The sequence below is a fragment of the Erpetoichthys calabaricus genome, chromosome 16 (assembly GCF_900747795.2).
Source record: "Erpetoichthys calabaricus chromosome 16, fErpCal1.3, whole genome shotgun sequence".
Taxonomy (NCBI): Eukaryota; Metazoa; Chordata; class Cladistia; order Polypteriformes; family Polypteridae; genus Erpetoichthys; species Erpetoichthys calabaricus.
In genome coordinates, this window is record NC_041409.2 from 35,679,621 (window position 1) to 35,700,298 (window position 20,678).

At 41.1% G+C, this 20,678-nt stretch overlaps 1 protein-coding gene across 1 annotated transcript in view; it reads left to right on the forward strand.

Moving 5' to 3' along the window:
- fsip1 (fibrous sheath interacting protein 1) overlaps positions 1-20,678 on the forward strand; it is a 466,416-nt gene that overhangs the window by 239,674 nt on the left and 206,064 nt on the right. The window contains exon 10 of the mRNA XM_028821434.2: positions 17,973-18,119. Coding sequence (XP_028677267.2) covers positions 17,973-18,119 — 147 coding nt within the window. The remainder of the gene's footprint in view (positions 1-17,972; positions 18,120-20,678) is intronic.

A 20,678-nucleotide genomic window follows, 5' to 3' on the forward strand; every position in this document is an offset into this window, starting at 1 on the left:
ATGGAGTGAAGATCCGGGGGCTTAACTCTGCTGCAGCAGAAAAGATAGTCTTATCCTTCAGACCTTTTGTCTGCAGGGATTCAGCTTCATTTAATTTGCACTTATTTTAAATATGTAGATACTGTGTGGTGCTTGCCAATGCTGCATTAAATGCACTTTAAGACATTTCCCAACGTCTGTGCATGTAGAGAAAATCTAGGCTTCCATATGCACATTTCATATTGTGCTTTTTTTGCCTATTACATTTGTAAAAGTGTAGAAAATTCTTGTATTTATCCTGAGCAATTTCCATTGGTACACCAAAAACTGCATCTTTTTACCTAATGTAATTACTGTCATACGGAAGCATGGCATTTATTAATATTAAGAATATTATATAGTGTGGACACTTTTTGTGACTGAAGACAGAGAAGAAAATTAAAATTAGTCAAAACCTTTTATTAATACATACCAGGCAAGGGTAAAATGTCAGAGAAACACAGTCCTAGGACACCGCGCTTCATCTGCCTCGAGCGCAGATGTCCTTGTTCTTTTATACCTTTCTAATCTCCTGATCGTTGACCACGTAAGCAAAAATAGCATCCTGACTCATTGTACTTTTCCAATTTTGTAAAGTCATTACCCTAAAGGTATATTTTCTTGTCACACACATCATCAAAAGAAACTTCTAGAAAGTATACATGCTTTTTGTCACGTACGCAAAACACAAACAAGTTTCATCATTCTGTCCTATTTTCTATACACACATACATTTTGTTCAATTACATCTTTTTATGTTTTCACACTCCTCCCTTTTTGAACAAAAATGATGTGGGCCTATAAATTCTATCTTGAAATGGTTGATGAAGGGGAAGGGGGAGAGAAAATGGAAGAAGCTATACGAGACATGCGCTCATCATGTAGCACATATGCCCTTTCCATAGAGGCGGTAAAGTACTTAGATATTATATAGCGAAACAAAGGGATAATACAACAACCAACCAGGAGGAGGAGACAAAATGTCACAACCAAAGAAATGAAAACAGATCTTATCCATTGTCCCCAGGATCCGAAGGAGGATGCAAACCACTGATCCCAGGGATTTGTAATGCCAGAATTAGTGGAAAGTTCTTTAGAGAGAGCAGTGAGGCCTGCCAATGCACGAGTTATTGATCCATCTGGCGCGGTATTATTTACAACAAGCATCACCAAACATAGCACAGACACCTCCCTTTTCGGCAAGTAACATGTCCAAGGCTAGACGATTTTGCCAAGTCATCAGAGAAGTACGATCAAGCTGTTCATGTATGCCTTCAATAGCGTCTTTGGTGAAGTTAAGGAAACGTTGTTGGTTATAATAAAGGTAATTAATCCAGTCTACATTCTTATTAATAGTAATTTGGGATATGATAGATTCAAAACCGGCTGCGACTTGATCCCTAGCTTTAAATCTGTCTGGGACACCCCTAGGGACTCCAATAGCATCTATGTATACTCCAGGGCCATGTAAGGAGATATTAGTAGGCATATGGAAAAGAGAGCGGGTATGTCGGAAATAAAAAGGAGGTGTGGAATAATATGGGGAGTGAGAGGGAGGTAAGGATAGAAGTAACTAATTGGATTGGAGCACAGGTACCAGACCAATTAGGGGGAAGGGTGGCAAATAATTTGGACCTACGACACATCCACCAAATATCTGATCTAGGAGTGGTTTGGGAGAGAAGAAAGGAAGACAGAACGGTGTTCAGAGAAAAGTTAACCTGAAAAGTTTGAGAACAGAAAGAAAATGGTAATTCTCCTACCCATGTCGTTCCATAAGATTTGAAACATGTATAATTTCCTTCGTGAGTTTGAAACATAGGGGTATCCATGTGACGGGTGGGGGAAAAAAGAATAGATAGATTAGAACACTTTGAACTAGAGAGGGGTTTCTTGGAAGTAGTGAATAAATACAGAAGGCAGGGCAACCCCACGGGGTCAGAAATGTTAGATAATGGGAAAGGGACTGTAGCTAAATGGGGACGGGCTGCAGCGCACGCATAACAATGAGAACGATTAACTTGCTTAGCTGAATAGAGAACCCACTGCAACCATCTATTCTGATCCCCATAACCAGTTTCTACTGAAAAAGTGGATGAAAGGGTGGAAATATTCATAATCTTAACAGGAGAAAAATCTGAACCAAAAGTTGGGGAGATGGGTGTGTGTGCCAGAGAATGAGGGGTGTTAGTAACAGGATTGTCAATCTTAATTAGAAATCTCCCTAAAGGGTCTGTTCCAGATACATATGCCCCTAATACATAAATACCTGAGTTACAATGGTTGTCAGCACATACAATGAGAGGCATGTCCTTTTATGATAGAAAACCGATTTTTCAAACCGTATTTTTGGGCCTCAAAAGGTTGATAACCCCAGTCCTCAGTTCCAGTGTTAGCAAAAACCCATTGCCAGTTGTCGCAGTCACTTCCCCTCATACACACGTATTTGTCAGATCCGGTCCACTGGGCTTGTCGACCAGTCCCACAGTTGATAATAGAGCAGAAATCAAACTGCACTGATGTGGTGATTCCTAACGGGAAAGTCAAGGTGACCAGGGCAGTAGACAAGGGAAAAGAAAAACATAGTAGCACAGCAATCAAGGGTGCCATCTCTTGCAATGTGAGGCGTGAATCCAGGCAGGCAGTCCTTCAACTTTCACGGCGTGTGGTGTGGATAGAAGAATTTGGAATGATCCTCTCCACCTAGGCTGATGCCAGTGTTTCCTCCGAGTATCTCGAACCAGGATCCAGGTGCCCAAAGGAATTGGTAAATCCTTGGAAAGGGGGCTGGTCCTCCAGGCTTGATCAACCTGCTGGTGGATTTCCTTCAACGAGGTTCGCAAACCTGCAAGACTAGAGAGAAAATCATTGGGAGAAAAGGTTTATTAGTGTGTTTATGAGTCCAGACTCCATCAGAGAGGGACCCTTCTTTGGACCATTTTCTCCTTTCGATATCCGTGGCTGCATTCTGTAAAGAAATAATTTGATTATCAGGGTCCTGGTCATTTCTCTGTTGGAATAAAGAAATTGGTGTGTTATTATATGCAGCCTCTTTAGCAAAGTGGTCAGCTAAATCATTCCCTTTGCTAGCAGGATCCTGTTTTCCTGTGTGAGCTTGACATTTAACAATCGCTAGCTCCGATGGTTTGGTTATAACTTCTAAAAAGGATTCGATCAATTTCTGATGTTGGATGGGTTTGCCAGTACTGGTCTTAAGTTGTGCTTAAAGGTTATCTATGCAACATACTTAAACGCGTCTTTTCCTTCATGCTTATTATTAACAAGGAAAACATACGTGCTTGAACCTTTATTCGTATCAAGTGTGCTGACCACTGCGTCACCATGCTCTTCCTTTATAGTACCTAAAATACATAACTTCCATTCATATTACAATTAGACACACATTCATATCACAATTAGACACACACATTCATATCACAATTAGACACATTCCGCTTATCGCCAAAAAACTTGTCTCCCTTCTCATGTAATATTATTAAAAGAGTATTTTTCCTTCAAACTTGATCAGGGTTTAAAAGGAAAAATATTTTTGTATATTTACAAGCCTTAAACAAAAGTGGAGACATTCATTTGCGCTAAACCAATTACACAAATCGATAATTATCTTTTTCAGTTTTTAGTTAGAGCTCTCCAGGACTGGTCTTAAATTCCCTTAGTTTCCATAGTGTTCCATGATCATGGCAGACTCCAAAAGCATACCTGGAATCTGTATAAATTGTTACGATCTTCCCTTCGGACAGCTGACATGCTTGAGTGAGTGCTACGAGTTCAGCTGTTTTGTGCACTTAGCTTGATGAAATTTGATTTGCCTCCAGCAGGCGGTCCCCTTGGACCACTGCGTAACTAGTTGAGATGTGAAGTTTTTGCTTGTACTAGGATAGAATGTACAGCGTGAGGCACTTTAACTGTTAGGGGGCTCATGAGAACTACATCCGTGCTTGCTAATACAGCTTCTGTTGTTGCAGCCACAGCACGAAGACACGGAGGAAGTGCTGCGGCCACTGGATCCAGTTTTGTTTTAGAAAAAAATAAGTCACCGGTCTTTGTTTATCTCCATGCATTCATAAATCCCTGCTTTTCGTCCACGAACAAAGTGAATGGACGAGAATGATCAGGCAAACCTAGCAGAGAGCCGTCTCAGCCAGTTGTTGCAACGGCTGTGCTCTTTCAGTAAAATTTAGAACCCACTGTCTGTAGTAGCCCAGAATACCTAAAACAGACATAACCTGTTGTTTTGTTTAGCTGCAGCTTAACCTTAGAAACTTTATGGCCATTTTCCCACAGAAACAGCAACAATTTCTGAGTATCTATTGTACAATCTTCTTTCCGTAGTGCTACATATTATTTCCATCTACATACTGTATCAATGTACTACCTTTTTCCGGCCAGACGCCTTCTAAATTTTGGGCAAGAGCTTAACCAGAAACACAAAGGGCTTCTCTGTATCCCTGAGGCATGACGGTCCATGTCCATCGGCGGTACCGCGTTTGACGAGATCGGGATGTACGGCGGAGATGCCAGCCTCTGCTTCGGGAGACAAAGGATATTGGGCACGGTGCGGGCGGAAGGAGGATTTCGGGTGGATCACCAGAGGCTCACAATGGGCTATCCTTTGAAACACTACTTTAGTTATTAAATGGTCAGGAGTATCAAAAATACCCGGAGTAACTTGTAACCAGTCTGTTCTTTCAAGGCATTTTTCCACCCATGGTCCTATTTCCCCCCATTTAACAGTGTGTGATTTAGCTAAGGAAAAATATGAGGCACTATTTTGCCAAGATAATATATGTGCTGTGAGCATGTAAAATGAACAGAAGCAGCTGCCTTTGTGGATGAAATAAAAACACAGTAGATGTGAAGGGTTTCGGGGCAAATACCAGAAGTAAGGAAAGATTCTAGCCAGGTGGTGTCTACTTCTATAGGGAAGTATTGGGCAGTACAGTGTTAAATGTCAGGGGCCTGTAAATTGGGAAAAAACAAGGGGAAAAAGAGTGTAGGGCTTTGAGGAGAATGGTGTGTGGGGAAATATCTAAAGTCCATGCTGCAAAAGAGGGTTTGGGGTAAGGGGTAATTTGACACAATAACTTTTGGGGTTGAACAAAGTATGTCCGCCAGGACTTGACTGGACTTGAAGAGGTTTTGATACTTGAAGAAGGTGAGGTTGTCCAGAAGCAGTAAGCACAGTAACAGTTTTGTTCGAGGTAGGGACCTTTGCCAGCAAGCGAGTAGATCAAGTGGCACCAGTGTCGATTAAGAAAACAGTCTCAGTGCCATCAACGAACAATGTCAGTAAAGGATCAGTCTCTGAATTATGAGTGAGCAAAGGTAGTTGAAAAGAGTGGCTGGAGGTCCCAGCGTTTTCCTATGGCCAGTATTGTTAGTCAGGGGTGTCAGAGGAAACAGGTGGAATAAGGGGAGGTGGGGGCTGTTGCTGTCTGTGAGGGCACTCCCGACGAAAATGTCCAGTTTCACCACAGGCGTAACAAGAGTAGGAATTAACATTGGGATTAAAGGGAGAGGGAATAAAAGGATTCTTAGTGTGGTCAACAGGAGGAGCTCTAAAACCACCTCGTCCTCTTCCTCGTCCTCGTCCCCTTCCTCTAAAGCCATATCCTCGACCTTGGTCAGGAGTATTCCTGGTATAATAGTTCATCTGTGCTGCCAATAATTTGGCATGAGAGTTCGATTCGGCCTGTTCAGCATGTCGTTTGACTTCATCAAACGTGGCACTTTCCCACTCAATACAGGAAGTGCGGACCTTGTTTTGTATATCAAAGCGCAAACCGGAAACAAAAGGTGGAACTGCAGCTCGGGTGCGGTCATCAGCATTTCCCAAGCCCGAGTGATTAGCCATAAGGTCTTGAATCCTATGTGCCCATTCATCAACCGTTTCGTCTCTCTTTTGTTTTGCAGCAGAAATAAGGGACCAGTCCGTTCCTTTTTTATATTTTTCTGCAATATTTTGTCTCAACGCCTCCCATTGTGGGTTAAATTCGCCTTCTCCACCTATCCCCTGTCCTCGAGTTAAAGCTGGGTTCCATACCCATGGAATGTCATTGCGGACACCCCTGCTAACAGTGGCCCATGTGGTCCCAAACTTTCGACGAAGTACCTGGGTCCATTCAGCAGCATTAGGCTTATACATGCTATCTAACTGATCAAGTTGTTCAACAAATTTTAGTCCTCCTACTTCCTTTGGATCTGGAAGTGCATTCACGACATCTTTTAGTTCTTGGATGTCCCAATTCCGATTTATCATAACTGTTGTGGGATTTTGGGGTCCAGCTGGATGGGCAGGGTTATAATGGGGATTGGGAACTTCTATTAAAGGGCAAGTAAGTGAAGGATTAGAGGAGAAAAAAGTTGGAGCTGGTTTGTGAGTGGAGGTTTGACTTCGAGTACATTTGGAGACGGGGGTTTGTCTAGTACAGGGTGGGTCATCACGATGGGTTGAGGGGTCATAGTGATCTGTGCCTGGGGAATCATCAGGGGAAACTTCTGCTAGTTGTAGTGCAGGGGGGGGCAATCGGAATGGGGAATAGAGGAGGGGATAATAGAGGTGTCTGAGGTCGGTTCTGAGGAGGGGAAAAAAATAATAGGATAAAGGGAGGGGAAAAAAAATAATAGGATAAAGGGAGGGGAAAAAAAATAATAGGATAAAGGGGGTACTGTTTCTAAATTTCTATCGATTCGATACGGTCCACTATTATTTACATCTCCTGTTCCCTCTATTGGCCAACGCCCACCACTCTGTCTATTCCGTTTCTTACATGCCTTCTTGAAATCTAAACCTGTCTTCTTTTCTATTAATTTTCTAGGAGACCCATTTTTACGGGGCGTCTGTTGATCCTCCGAAAATAATCCTTCCAGCACTAATGATTTTGATCCCCCTGTGCGGCGATTAACAGGCTTACTGTTATAAATTCCCATTATATCCCCTTGCTCTCCCGGGTTCTGTATTTAATTTTCCAACTATATACTGATTCGCCTAATCCCTTGTACGTATGAATCAGCGAGGCATTAAGTGTGCCACTCACTAAACCTAAACTGTTCCCTTCTTAGTTTCAAGGGGAGACACCTAACTATCGGTCCAACTCCAGTTCCCAGGAGAACACGGTTTTGTTGCTTATTCCGTATGTAGATTTATTTATTTTCCCATAGCGCTACATATCTTCCATAGCTACATATCTTCCATAGCGCTACGTATCATTCCGTTCCTAACAGCAATCCTGTAATCTGTGCTCTTTTCGGTTTATTTCCATACCAACCCGTTACTCGTCCCGTTAGCCTGTCCGCTCACATCCCCGGATTCCAGCTCAGGTGACTTCGTGTCCGATTCGGTTCAAGTCTCCATCACCTTAAGCAACCCGTTGAGATATGAGTATGACTAGACGGTCAACAGGAAACTCGCCCTCCCGTTATTTAGAAAATAAAAAATATTCGGAAATCCCCCGGTGCTTACCCCAGCCTGGAAGTGTGCAAGCTCTGTCTGGAAATCCGTTCAGTCACCGTGGATGTAGCAAAGAGGAGACCAGGGGCTCCTCACGCAAGAACTGTTTCAGGACAGGGCAGTCCTAACTTTTGCCGGAGCTGCATGCTCTGCTGCCGGATATCTCAAGTTAACGGCAGTCCGCTGTTAAGACGGATCACTGAAATGGTCTCGCTGGAGGAGTCGACCGGCCGTCTCTTGCCCCACGTCCGGGCGCCAAAAACTGTGGACACTTTTTGTGACTGAAGACAGAGAAGAAAATTAAAATTAGTCAAAACCTTTTATTAATACATACCAGGCAAGGGTAAAATGTCAGAGAAACACAGTCCTAGGACACCGCGCTTCATCTGCCTCGAGCGCAGATGTCCTTGTTCTTTTATACCTTTCTAATCTCCTGATCGTTGACCACGTAAGCAAAAATAGCATCCTGACTCATTGTACTTTTCCAATTTTGTAAAGTCATTACCCTAAAGGTATATTTTCTTGTCACACACATCATCAAAAGAAACTTCTAGAAAGTATACATGCTTTTTGTCACGTACGCAAAACACAAACAAGTTTCATCATTCTGTCCTATTTTCTATACACACATACATTTTGTTCAATTACATCTTTTTATGTTTTCACAATAGTCATTATGAAGTTCAAGCCCATAAATTAACAGTGGTACCCTACTATTTATCTAAATGTCTAATTGACAAGGTTTATATGAAAAATAAATAGTAATGATAAGGTAGAAGGTGCTGATTCCCTTTGATCCTAAAAAAATGGCTGAGTGGGTAAAGTGAATGAATCGATAGCTACAATGGCTTTCTTTTTTATTTCTATGAGTTCTATTAGGATGAAGATGTCTGTATTAACCTGTAAAGAATGCTGTCCTTATATTTTAGGGGCCAGATCTCTTCACTCAGTGTGGAATTGTACCGTCTCCATGGGAGTTGGGCAGATTAGTTTAAAAGGACCCAAAGAAAAAGACTTGTCAGAATGACCAAGCACAGTTGAAACTTAATACCTAAACCCAATACTAAAATGCTACTTGTACTTCCAATATGAAGCCAGAATTTGTTATCCAATATGATGAAACCCGTCAGCAAAATGTAGGTGTTTTTTTTTGAAAACTCAAATAACCAGGAAGTGCGTGAGCTAATCTTTATAACCAGGAGTGAGCAGCCTGGAGGGCTACAGTGGTTGCAGTTCTTTGTTCATGAGAAATCATTTATTGCTGATGAAGCACTTATAGCTTTAGCCACTTTTTGATGCCTCATTTTAGTTGTCTCACTTGTTAAGATTTCCCACCTTTAATTGCTTATTTTTGTCTTAAGTAGCATTCACTGTTTTTAATTGCCTCTTATTAGAATTAAGATGCAAATGAACTAACAGTTCTCCGTCAAACTTGTCTCCATTTACACCTGTGTGTATTCACCATGAACTATGTGCTTTTAATAAAGGTAACAGAAGAGGAAAAAGTGGAGGACTGAGACTTCCTCATTTGTTTAAAGTTTTAAATCTTTTGGATGACATCCATGGAAAGGAAAAAAAAATCTATAATATAAAAATGACCTGTTACGGCAGAGTTAAAACTCTTAACAAGCCATGAAAGTAAATAAGATCTCTTATTGGCAAGGATTGTTTTCTAACTGACCTGCAGTCACTGCTTACCATTGCTACAGTGAAATCATATGCAGTGTGCTCCCAGACATTTCCCTCTAGCAACGTTGTGGCAATTGCGACTCAAAATGACACCAAAATGTTTTTAAATATTGGTTTTCACCTCATGTCGGGGTTGAATTCTGGTTCATTAAATTTGACTTGATTGTATGTATGTTATTTTCTTTGTTGTTCAAGTTAGACTTGATTGTATGTAATGTTATTTTCTTCAAATAAAATCAGTAAAGTGATAAGTAATAAAAAAATAATGGTTTTCACCACTTGAAAAAGTTGTATACCGATTCGTCATAATTCAAAACCACCACAGGGATCCAATAACTGTACACATAACAAGGACTTGTATGCATAAATAACTGAACAAGAATTTACTTTTATTTATTTGGCCGGCGCCATTATCCAAAGCGACTTACAACATTTGAGATACAGTTGATTACATTGTGCTTCTTTTTCCAGTTGAAGTACAAGCAAGTGAAGTGACTTGCACAGGGTCTCACAGTGTCAGTGATGGAATTTGAACCCACAACCTCAGGATTTGAAATCCAAAAACCTTGACCACTGCACCAAACTGCCTGCCAGAATTAAATCAAGACTGACTAACTTTTATTCTTGTTGAAAGGACAATACAGTAACACTGCCTGTCAGCGAGAGGGCAGCACTGTCTCGCAGCAAGATTTTGTCATTCACTGGATAAGAACATTGCCTATCATTAGCTCACCTCCTCTCTCAGCTTTGTGAATCGGAGGTTTGCAGTCCTAAGTGGTTTGAATAAGGCCACATTTAAAACAAAATAGGAACTGTATCAGCCAAATGTACCTGGTCCCCTCTTGCTGAAATTAAAATTGAACAGGAAGTGAAAAATGCCAAAGTACAGTAAACATTTTATTTGTTTTTAACCTGCCAGTGGCTTACTTGGCGATCTTACAGCAATGGATTCAAAAGGCAGCCTTGGGGTTTCTTTAGGCCAACAGTGGCCTCTCAAGGTTTAATGAGGAATAGCACAATTATCCTCCATATAAAGTACCCTACACGAGTGAGAAAGTTTGTGACAGGGTAATGAGCGGACTGAGGTGACACCAGTGAGATTTCCTGAGCCACATCTGCCAGCATACAACATCCTTAAGTGGGATGTGTACAGAAGTAACTTTTTGGTATTGGAAGGAAAAAGTAGCCAGAGAAGAAAATGCAGTTAAACTCTGTGAGCACCGCCACCTACATGCTGCTTTATGATTGTTTTAAATGTTGTACACAGTTTTAGGGAGTCAGGTCTTACCATTCATCATTTTAAAGGTAAAAGTAAGTGCATGTTGGTGCTTTGGGGAAGACCGATTGCAGCTTTTCTCAGCTATTCCTTTCCATTACTTCTGTGCACATTTGGATCCATTCACTGGCCCTATTTTTTGCACCTCTCCTTGACTATGAAGTCTGATGTGATAGTCCAAGGCATGGGCACTGAAACATAATTGTGCTTTAGACACAAAACCTCAAAATTATTAAAATAAAGGGGCATTTGAGTGGCTTGCCAGCAGGGTGGATGTGTGAAGCCATAGGCTTGCTTTTTACTACATTTCTGCCCAGTCAGGACCTCCGTTTGCTCTTTGCTTCTTGATTACATTTCCTAACCCTGGACAGCTCAATCTAAGACTTCCTCAGCCTGTCTGCAAAAGAGACATTAAAGATGGACAGGCTGCCTGGTTGGCCCAATAGTAGATGAACCTGTGGCCCAGGGCATCAGTGCCACCAGCACTGGCAGCCTTCTTGCTGTAATCTTTAATTTGAGGGCGCCAGGCTCAGCCTGTAATTTTGGTGAGATAAGTATCCGTTTCTCATTAGGAAACTTGTCTAAATTCAGCACACAAGATAAAAATAGGTGTCTATCTGCAAAATAACTTGAAGATCTGGTCAGCTTCCAGCATCTTCCCACCATTTTGGCAAACCACTGCAAGGAAAGCAATCAAAGTACATGGTCAGAGTGGTGTCAGAAGCTGTCCCACAGCAGCTGTATGTAATCGGATGTGTACAGTGAAAGTGTATATTTAAAAAAGGAGGTCATCGAAGGAGTGAGAGAGGAAAGGCAGTGTCCTCCAAATGCACCCTCTATATGAACAAGCGTCCAGCCTTATGCATATGCATTTTATGAGTGAACTTATTGTTATAATTCAGCCAGTTCAGCATCTCTGGGAGCTGGTACCTAAGTCCATTTCTGAGCTTACTCAGGTAACACCGTCACACTTACTGACAATAAGCCATTTTAAAAGTGGAAATTTATTTGAACCGGAGCTTCTTTTGGATATAACAGAAAAACCCATATAAGTACGAGGAGAACAGAAGTGAATGTGCTGACCTTTATATGGTCACTTCAGTGACAAACTCTCAGACCATCCTGGGTAATATCTCCATTGTAACAGCAAAACAAAGCAAAATGGCATCCTGGGATAACACAAAAATATTTAATCTTTTAAATGACAGTGTACCGCCTAACAACAAATGCCAGAATCAATTTCCAATGGTTCAGTAACCCTAGAATAGATATTTACATTGTTAATAACATTTCAGGGTAATATGAAAAAGTTAGAGCAAACCGACAATCATATACATACGTATCTTACGTGTCTCAGTCCTATTTTAGACGGGTTGTAGGTCTCACACATGAGCTCCTGGCTGTGTTCAGTTCTCGACCCCTCAATACCCTAGCCAATTTCAGGGACTCTCTAGGAGCCTGTTCTTGGGTCAGGAATACTGTGACAGTCCTCCCAAAGATCTTCTCTGGTGGTGTCTGATACTCCTCCACCCCTAACTCCCTGTTCACCATTAAAGAGCCACCCCACCCTCCATACAACCCCAAATCAGAAAAGGTTGGGATGGTATGGAAAATGCAAATAAAAAAAAAAACGCAGTGATTTTTAAATTTAATTTGACTTTTATTTCATTGTAGACAGTATGAACCCATGATATTTCATGTTTTGTCTGGTCAACTTCATTTCATTTGTTAATACATATCCATTCCTACATTTCAGGCCTGAAACACATTCTAAAAAAAATTTGGTCAAGGTTAAGTTAGGGCCAGTAATGAGGTAAAATAATGAAATAGTGATGTGATTTTAAACAGGTGATGTCAACAGGTGACTGTAATCATGAATTGGTACAAAAGCAGCATCCATGAAACGGTGTGTCTTTGATGAGCAGACATGGACAAAGGATCTCCAGTTTGTCAACAAATGTTGGAGATAATTATTAAAATGTTTAAAAACATTGGTCCTCAAAGAAAGATTGGAAGGAATTTGCATATTTCTCCCTCTACAGTGCATATCATTAAACTATTTCAGGACCTGTAGGAGTGTAGTGGGTAAAGGGCAAGGGCACAAAAGGAAGAAGAGGGTATGGGTACTGGACTGGCAATAGAGGATGTATGGAGAATTTTGAAACGAAAATTTCGACAATGACGACCCTGTACTTTTGCACACCTTAACACATGTTTGCAGAGAGAGTGGGAGAAAATAACACCTGAAACGCTTAATCACTTGGTATCCTCAATGTCAAAATGTTTAGGTGTTGTGAGATGGAATGGCCACATTACAAAGTGGTCAATGTAGGCCTGAAATGCGGGAATGGATGTATATTAACAAATGAAATTAAGTTGACCAGACAAAACATGAAATATTGTGGGTTCATACTGTCTGCAATGAAATAAAAATCAAAGCAAATTTAAGAATCACTGCATTTTTTTTTATTTGCATTTTCCATACCTTCGCGACTTTTTCTGAATTGGGGTTGTAGTAAACAGTGAGGGTAGATACCATCTGGTCGTTGGCCCTGGCAGTTCTGCTCTACTCAATGGAATAATAACTTCAAGGGCATCTCCATCATACCTAACAGAGCCCAGTTATACACAATGTTGCAGTGATGTGTGGCACCAAAGCCCAAGTAGGTTTCCTTCCTATTATCTAAGCCTTGTAATTCCCTCTTATCCTATAACATTTGTCTCTAGCATGCCTTGTGTTAAAATTTATATATGAAATTTCTGGATATCAAAGCTGATAAATGCCCATTTGTCTAGTTAGCACTGTGGTTTAGGGCTTCACGTACAATGATTGCTTATTTAGTATAAATGTCTACCTTTCCTCTGTCTCTGCTACTGTATATTGTCACGCTTGGGTCACAGAGTTGCACAGAAACACAGGAAGTTGTAGAGACAGGAACTCTATTCAAATACTGCAAACGAACATTTGTCTCTTTTTAAAAAGTTTACATGTGCTCCATGACAAGATAGAGATGACAGTTCTGTCTCACAATTAAAAGAATGCAAACGTATCTTCCTCCTCAAAGGAGTACGTGTCAGAGAGAGAGAGAGCAAGAGAGAGAATAAACAAACACCAATAGGTGCTGTTCGACCTTTTAAGTAAGCGAAGTACAGCGCGGGAAGCATATCGCACGACAGAGCAGCCACAAGTAAGGGAGCAATGTGAAGGTAGTCTTTCAGCGTTTTTAGAGGAGCGTCCGTATCCTCTAGGGGTGCGATTAGCCCCCCTGCTCACAATATTGTGAGTGTAGGTGCATAAGTGGCCTCAGTGACAGATTGTCACTCCATCCAGCAAAGGATATTGCCTGTGCCCAGTACTGCTAGCGTAGACTCTGGCACCCTGTAACCATAAATTGGATTAAATAGCTATGAGAATGTTCTGTCACTTCTCTGGTATACCTTATCATTCAGGACATTTTATACCATTAGTGCTACTTCTTTGGATTGGTTGGGTAGGAGGAGGTTCCTCTTTCTACTGGTGGCATTCCTTGTGTCTGAAAATTTAATTGAAAAACTGTGACTAATCTAAAGGGCTTTGGAGCTGGGATGCTGGGTTAGCTCAGTGTCTATGGGGGGCAGGCTGGACAAAAATAAGCTGATAAGGGCAGGTTGTGAATATGACAAATATCTGCTCGTGAAGTTTCAACAGTGAGTTTAACAGGAGGATAGCTGCCTCTGTTTCTCTGTCTCTGTCCAGCGACCCCACAGAATGGTCAAAATTTGAAATTACTTCTCCACTGTTATTTACATTTCTAGTTATAAAAAGGTAAATTGTGAGAATGCAAGAAGACCAGTGAAGGTGTTGCATATTTAAGATCTTGGGAGGAAGAGATGGGACCACTTAGACTGCAGCACTGCACTTTGAGTCCACGTCTACCCTCATTATTGTAGAGTTACTCGTGAACCTCCTCCACCATCCCTCTATTGTCTTTATCTATTTGGTCTTTTTGTATTTCACATTTACTGAAAAGTGAGCTCTGCAGAGCATATTTGTTTTAGTGCAGCTTGGGAGTTGTGAGTCACACATTTTTATATTTTACTAAACCCAGCTTCACCAGACAGCAAATGTTTTCTGGTGCCCAGGTGGTCTTTCTCTGGATCCTATCAAGCCTTTCCTTTCCTTTAAAGTCTGCACTGAAGCCTTCTAGCTATAGTGCAGTGTCTCAACAAGTAGCCATGAGTTTTTGTTTCCAGGATGCACAAAAAATAGCATTTTCTGACTCTTTGTGAAATCAATTTACCCTAGTAAAGGAGTCTGATGGCCATGGTGTTGTGTCCTCACCTGGACGTCTCCCATTCCTCTCCATTTTCTACCACACTTTTATGTCATGTAATTTTTGTGAACTGAAGATAAACTAGTGCAGGGGTTGCCAACTTCGGTCCTGGAGTACCACAGTGGCTGCAGGTTTTCATTCGAACCCATTTCTTAATAAGTGAACTGTTTTTGCTGCTAATTTTTAATTAATTTTAAGTGACTTACTTTTTTAAGATTTGTTCCCCTGAATTTCTTCATCGTTGCTCTGAATTGCTTCCTTTCTTTCCTTAAATTGCACCCAACCAGAAATGAAATGTGAAGTGAGTGAGCCAAAAGAAGACCAACTAAGTCAGGGCCTCAAACTCCAACTAATTTCACTCCAACCAGTTGCAGCTGAGACCTTCATCTTTCTTTATTTTTAGATATTGTATGATGGACACAGTTTGCTGGTCATGTTTTGGCTCATTTTGTATCTCACTATTGTTTGGCAGCTAATTAAGGAATAGAAAACAAGGGGTCTGAACATTTAAAATCAAGTCAATTAGGTCACAAATTAAGAAAAGGGTTAGAATGAAAACCTGATTATTACAAAATACTAAATCCAGACAGGCTTCACCCCGCATTGGTGCTTCAACATACTGTGCTAAAAAACAGTCACTGGTTACTTTTAAAAACACCTGCTCTCGTGCTTCTCCATTTGCAAAGTTAACCCAGTTAATATTCGGATAGTTTAATTTCCCCATGACTATAATATCTCCCTGTAAACTTGCCTTTTTAATATTACTAAAAGATGTGTGTAGAAATTACTGTCTGCATTGGGTGGTCTATAACACACTCCTAAAATAAGACCTCTTTCCCTAATGCTTTCTAGGCGAAGCCACATGTCTTCACTAAGATGGGGCTCATCGTCCAGCTGATAAGGACTTGCATTTAAATTCTGTATGACATAAACAGCAACCCCACCTCCTTTTCTGTTCTGTCTATCCTTCCTAAAAATGTGTATCCCTCTATGTTACACTCATCCCCATCTTTGTTATTTAGCCAGGTTTCCGTTATTGCTATAATATCATACTTATGGTCTGCTACATACAGCTCCAACTTGCGTCTAGCATTAAGGCAAGCTATTTTTAATGTGTTACTCCTTCTACATTTAAATATTGGCTTAGAATTTACATTACTAGGCATTTTTATTTCTACACCGTTGTTTGTTCCTCCATGCATAGATCTAAACCTTGCCTGTCCAAAACTCCCTGTGCCCTTATTTCCTAGTTTAAACAATCCTCAACTAGCCTACTCATACGCCTCCCCAATACATTGGTGTCCCACCAGTTCAGGTGTAACCTGTCACGATGAAACAGGTCCCATCTGTTCCAAAAGGAGTCCCAGTGCCCCATAAACATACAGTATACCCTTCTACCCTGCACCAAGATTTGAGCCACACATTAAGCCTTCCAATCTCCTCAATCTTATCGGGAATGACGCGTGGCACCGGCAGAACTTCAGAGAAGACTACCTTGTCAGTACTGCTCCTCAGCCTGGCACCTAACTCTTTGAATTTGGATCGCAGAACTGACAGACTACCCTTATGTATGTTATTTGTTCCAACATGGACAATGACAATTGGATTCAATCCCGCTCTGGCCAAGAGCCTACCTACCCTTCCAGGGAGGTCCCCCACCTGTGCACCTGGAAGGCAACACACCATGCAAAATTCTCTGTCTCTGGAGCAAGCCTGCGCTAGCCCCAACTATCACTACCTTTCTCTTTCTGGGAACTGGTTTTGAGGTGGCCCATTGGGGCTCCTCATCCCTGGCTACCACCTCAGAATCATCAGAAACACTGTCCAGCTCCACAAGGACCTGAAAACTGTTTGACATTTCTAATTCTGGGGTTGATTCCCCCAGACAGTGTTCAGCCATTACTGTACACCTTGAGACCGTGACCACCTATCTCTACCTGTCTGGTCTGGAATCTCCTCCAGCACTACCTTAGGGGTGCACACTATCTCTCTAAAGGACACCTGGGCCAGGTCCACTAATTCTCTAGTACAACGCAGGCCAGCCAACTCCTCCTCCAGTTCAGTGAACCTGAGCTTGAGGTGCTGGATTAGCTGGCATCTCCTGCAGATGTAGTCCTCATAGACAACTGGCTCCTCCAAAACATCATCTAAAAAGTCCAACATCCAACAGGACTTGCATTGCACTGACCTCATTATTAAAATTTGATTCAGGATTACTAAAACTGCCTTAACTTTTTTTTTTTTTAATAAAATTAAACAATTTAACTTTCTGGATTCACCAAGAAGGGGAGAAACATTGATGACCATGTTTGAGTCACCTAACGATTTGGTGATCACATGAGCCAAACCTTGTAATTCAAAAAGGGGGAGAATGGGTCACAATAAAAATCATGGAGGGTCACAAACACACTGGCATGTGAAAAACTGGGTTGTGACGCTACAGAGGTTTGGGAAATATTATTATATATGTTGTGGATGTCATTATCTACATTTGTGTATATTATTGAGACTGTTTTATTACTGTATTTCATTAAAATTAATTTTTTATTAAGTAACTGACTTACCATAATATCACTGTTGGAACTATTATTGCAGTGTTGATTGACTATGATAACAGATATGTTTTTTTTTTGTTTTTTTTTTAAGTCTTTCAACATTTTTAGGAAACTAAACCAGGAAACAACATTTCAAGCTTCTTGTTCTCACATCCATACTTAGATGATTGGAAAAATAGAGGAGCTTAAGTCATGCTGAGTTTCCAAGTTGTTTCACATGAGTTTTAAATTGGCTTACTCTTGTGTTATTTCTGGGTCATGGTAACATGTCCAAAATAATGAAAAATGAAAAAAAAAATCAAACCAACCAACCAGAAAATTAAGTAAAATAAGTCAATTCTTTGAGACCTCAAACCATGATGTTTATTTCAGGTACCTAAAATCTCCTCCCTAACCTGCCACCCTTAACTTTCAGTTGCTCTCCTTTGACTTTGACAGATCACAATAATAAGCTGAACTCCAGGGTGGCACATCTGACACTGTTGTCACTAGCTATACCACATAGCTGGCAGCTAACAGCATTTGTTGCTGGGCTGTGCCAGTCCTCTAGGTCTGAGTTGAGCTCATAGTCTTAGGTTGAAGTCTGTGGAAGTTCTTGATTTGTACCCTCACTGACAGTGTGTGTTTAAACCCCTCTCTCTATTTTTTAGGAGTCGAAAACAGATGTGAAGAGCGTTGCAGATATTAATCCAGGAGAGAAGGCTCTGCAAGATGTGAGAGAGAAACGGGAGCAAGAAAGTCGACTGAAAGAGATCAATTATGAGTTAGAGCAACTCAGCAGCGGAGTGCAGAAACCAGTAAGTGGTCATCATGTACTTGTGTTCATCTGTATGTCTAGATTCAAGCATATTATTTGGTTTTCACATCTCTGCATAGAGAAATACTCTCTTTTTGTGGCACAGTCTGGTTTTATTTTATGGAGTGGCTGTCTTTGTTTGCTTCAGAAGATCTTGAGTTACCTCATCAATACGTCATTTTACTGTCCGACAATTATGTCCATTGGATCTAAGTGAAAAATTGTTTTGTTTTGTATTATTCAGTTGCTGTCTGAATTTCATTGCCAAAGGTTCTCATTTGTTTTACTTCATTTTTGAAATAAGTACTGTCTTGTTTTTGTTATTAACAGCATTGACTTTCTGATTTGTTTGATAGCAATCCGCTGTCAAAGATCTCAGCGTATATATACCAATGATCTAAATTTGAAATAATAAAGAAAACAAGCCTCATTATCCTAGCATTAATGAAACTCAGAAAACACAAAGTAAAAAGGTTTGGTTTAGAAACTTTGTAAAAGATCTATGAAAACAACAGTGTTTTAGGTTTTGGTGAAGAAAAAAAAATAGGGATGTGATGTGGCATTTGCCAGCAATGATCAGTTTAACATTTTGGCTTTGACAAAATAGCCAGCAGGTGAGGTGAGACACAAAAATAACTGGATTGGTAAAAAAAAAAATATTGATGAATTACAGCATTCTAAACACTGTCACCTTATATATACTCCCCCTTCTGATCTCTACACCACTCCATAAGTATCTTCCATTGATTGAAACAGTCCTGGAAGTCTTCTTGCTTGAGGCACTTCAACAGGCTTGCCGTTTCTGTCTTCACTTCATCAATTGAAGAAAAATGTGTTCCCTTCAGGTCACTTTTGATTTTCGAGAACAAGTAAAAATCCCAGGGAGCTAAATCGGGTGAATAGGGAGGATGATTGAGGACAGGAATGTTTTTGTCAGTCAAAAACTGCTTTACAGAAAAAGCTGTGAGAACATTATCTTGGTGAAGCACCCACCCCTCCTCTTGACCTGGGCGTTGAATGTCTTCCACATTTTCTTGTCCTTCCTTGAAACGTTTGTGCCACTCAAAAACTTGTGTGTGAGGCAAACTGTTATCACCGTACACTGTTTTTGTCATTTCATAAGCTTCTGTGGCCGTTTTGTTCAATTTTGTGAGAAATTTGATGTTGATTCACTGTTCGATTTTTTCACCTGATATTATAGCGGCAACTCGTGTAGCAATTGTTGTGCAAATACTGACTATGCTGTTCACAGGATATATCTAGCCGGTCGACGGTTTGGGAGGGTGTGTAGGAGGGGATATAGTTCTATGATTCCCATTCGGCCGACCTCCAGACGGTTTTCCAGGAAAGCCCCAAGCCCAGTCTGGTTATTTTTGTGTCTCACTTTGTATATGTATGCATATATGTATGTATATATGTATGTGTGTGTGTGTGTGTGTATATCACTTTTTCCACATTTTGTTCTGTTACAGCCTTATTCCAAAATGGATTAAATTCTTTTTTTTCCTCAGAATTCCACACACAACACCCCATAATGACAATGTGAAAAAAGTTTACTTGAGGTTTTTGCAAATTTATTAAAAATAATAAAATTGAGAAAGCACATGTACAGAAGTATTCACTGCCTTTGCCATGAAGCCCGAAATTGAGCTCAGGTGCATCCTGTTTCCCCAGATCATCCTTGAGATGTCTCTGCAGCTTAATTGGAGTTCGCCTGTGGTAAATTCAGTTGACTGGACATGATTTGGAAAGGCACACACCTGTCTATATAAGGTCCCACAGTTGACAGTTCAGGTCAGAGCACAAACCAAGCATGAAGTCAAAGGAATTGTCTGTAGACCTCCGAGACAGGATTGTCTCGAGGCACAAATCTGGGGAAGGTTACGGAAACATTTCTGCTGCTTTGAAGGTCCCAATGAGCACAGTGGCCTCCATCATCCGTAAGTGGAAGAAGTTTGAAAACCACCAGGACTCTTCCTAGAGCTGGCTGGCCATCTAAACAGAACGATCGGGGGAGAAGGGCCTTAGTCAGTAAGGTGACCAAGAACCCGATAGTCACTCTGTCAGAGCTCCAGAGGTCCTTTGTGGAGAGAGGAGAACCTTCCAGAAGGACAACCATCTCTTCAGCAATCCACCAATCAGGCCTGTATAGTAGAGTGGCCAGATGGAAGCCACTCCTTAGTAAAAGGCACATGGCAGCCCGCCTTGAGTTTGCCAAAAGGCACCTGAAGGACTCTCAGACCATGAGAAAGAAAATTCTCTGGTCTGATGAGACAAAGATTGAACTCTTTGGTGTGAATGCCAGGCGTCACATTTGGGGAAAACCTGGCACTATCCCTGCAGTGAAGCATGGTGGTGGCAGCATCATGCTGTGGGGATGTTTTTAAGCGGCAGGAACTGGGAGACTAGTCAGGATAAAGAGAAAGATGACTGCAGCAATGTACAGAGACATCCTGGATGAAAACCTGCTCCAGAGCGCTCTTGACCTCAGACTGGGGCAACGGTTCATCTTTCAGCAGGACAACGACCCTAAGCACACAGCCAAGATATCAAAGGAGTG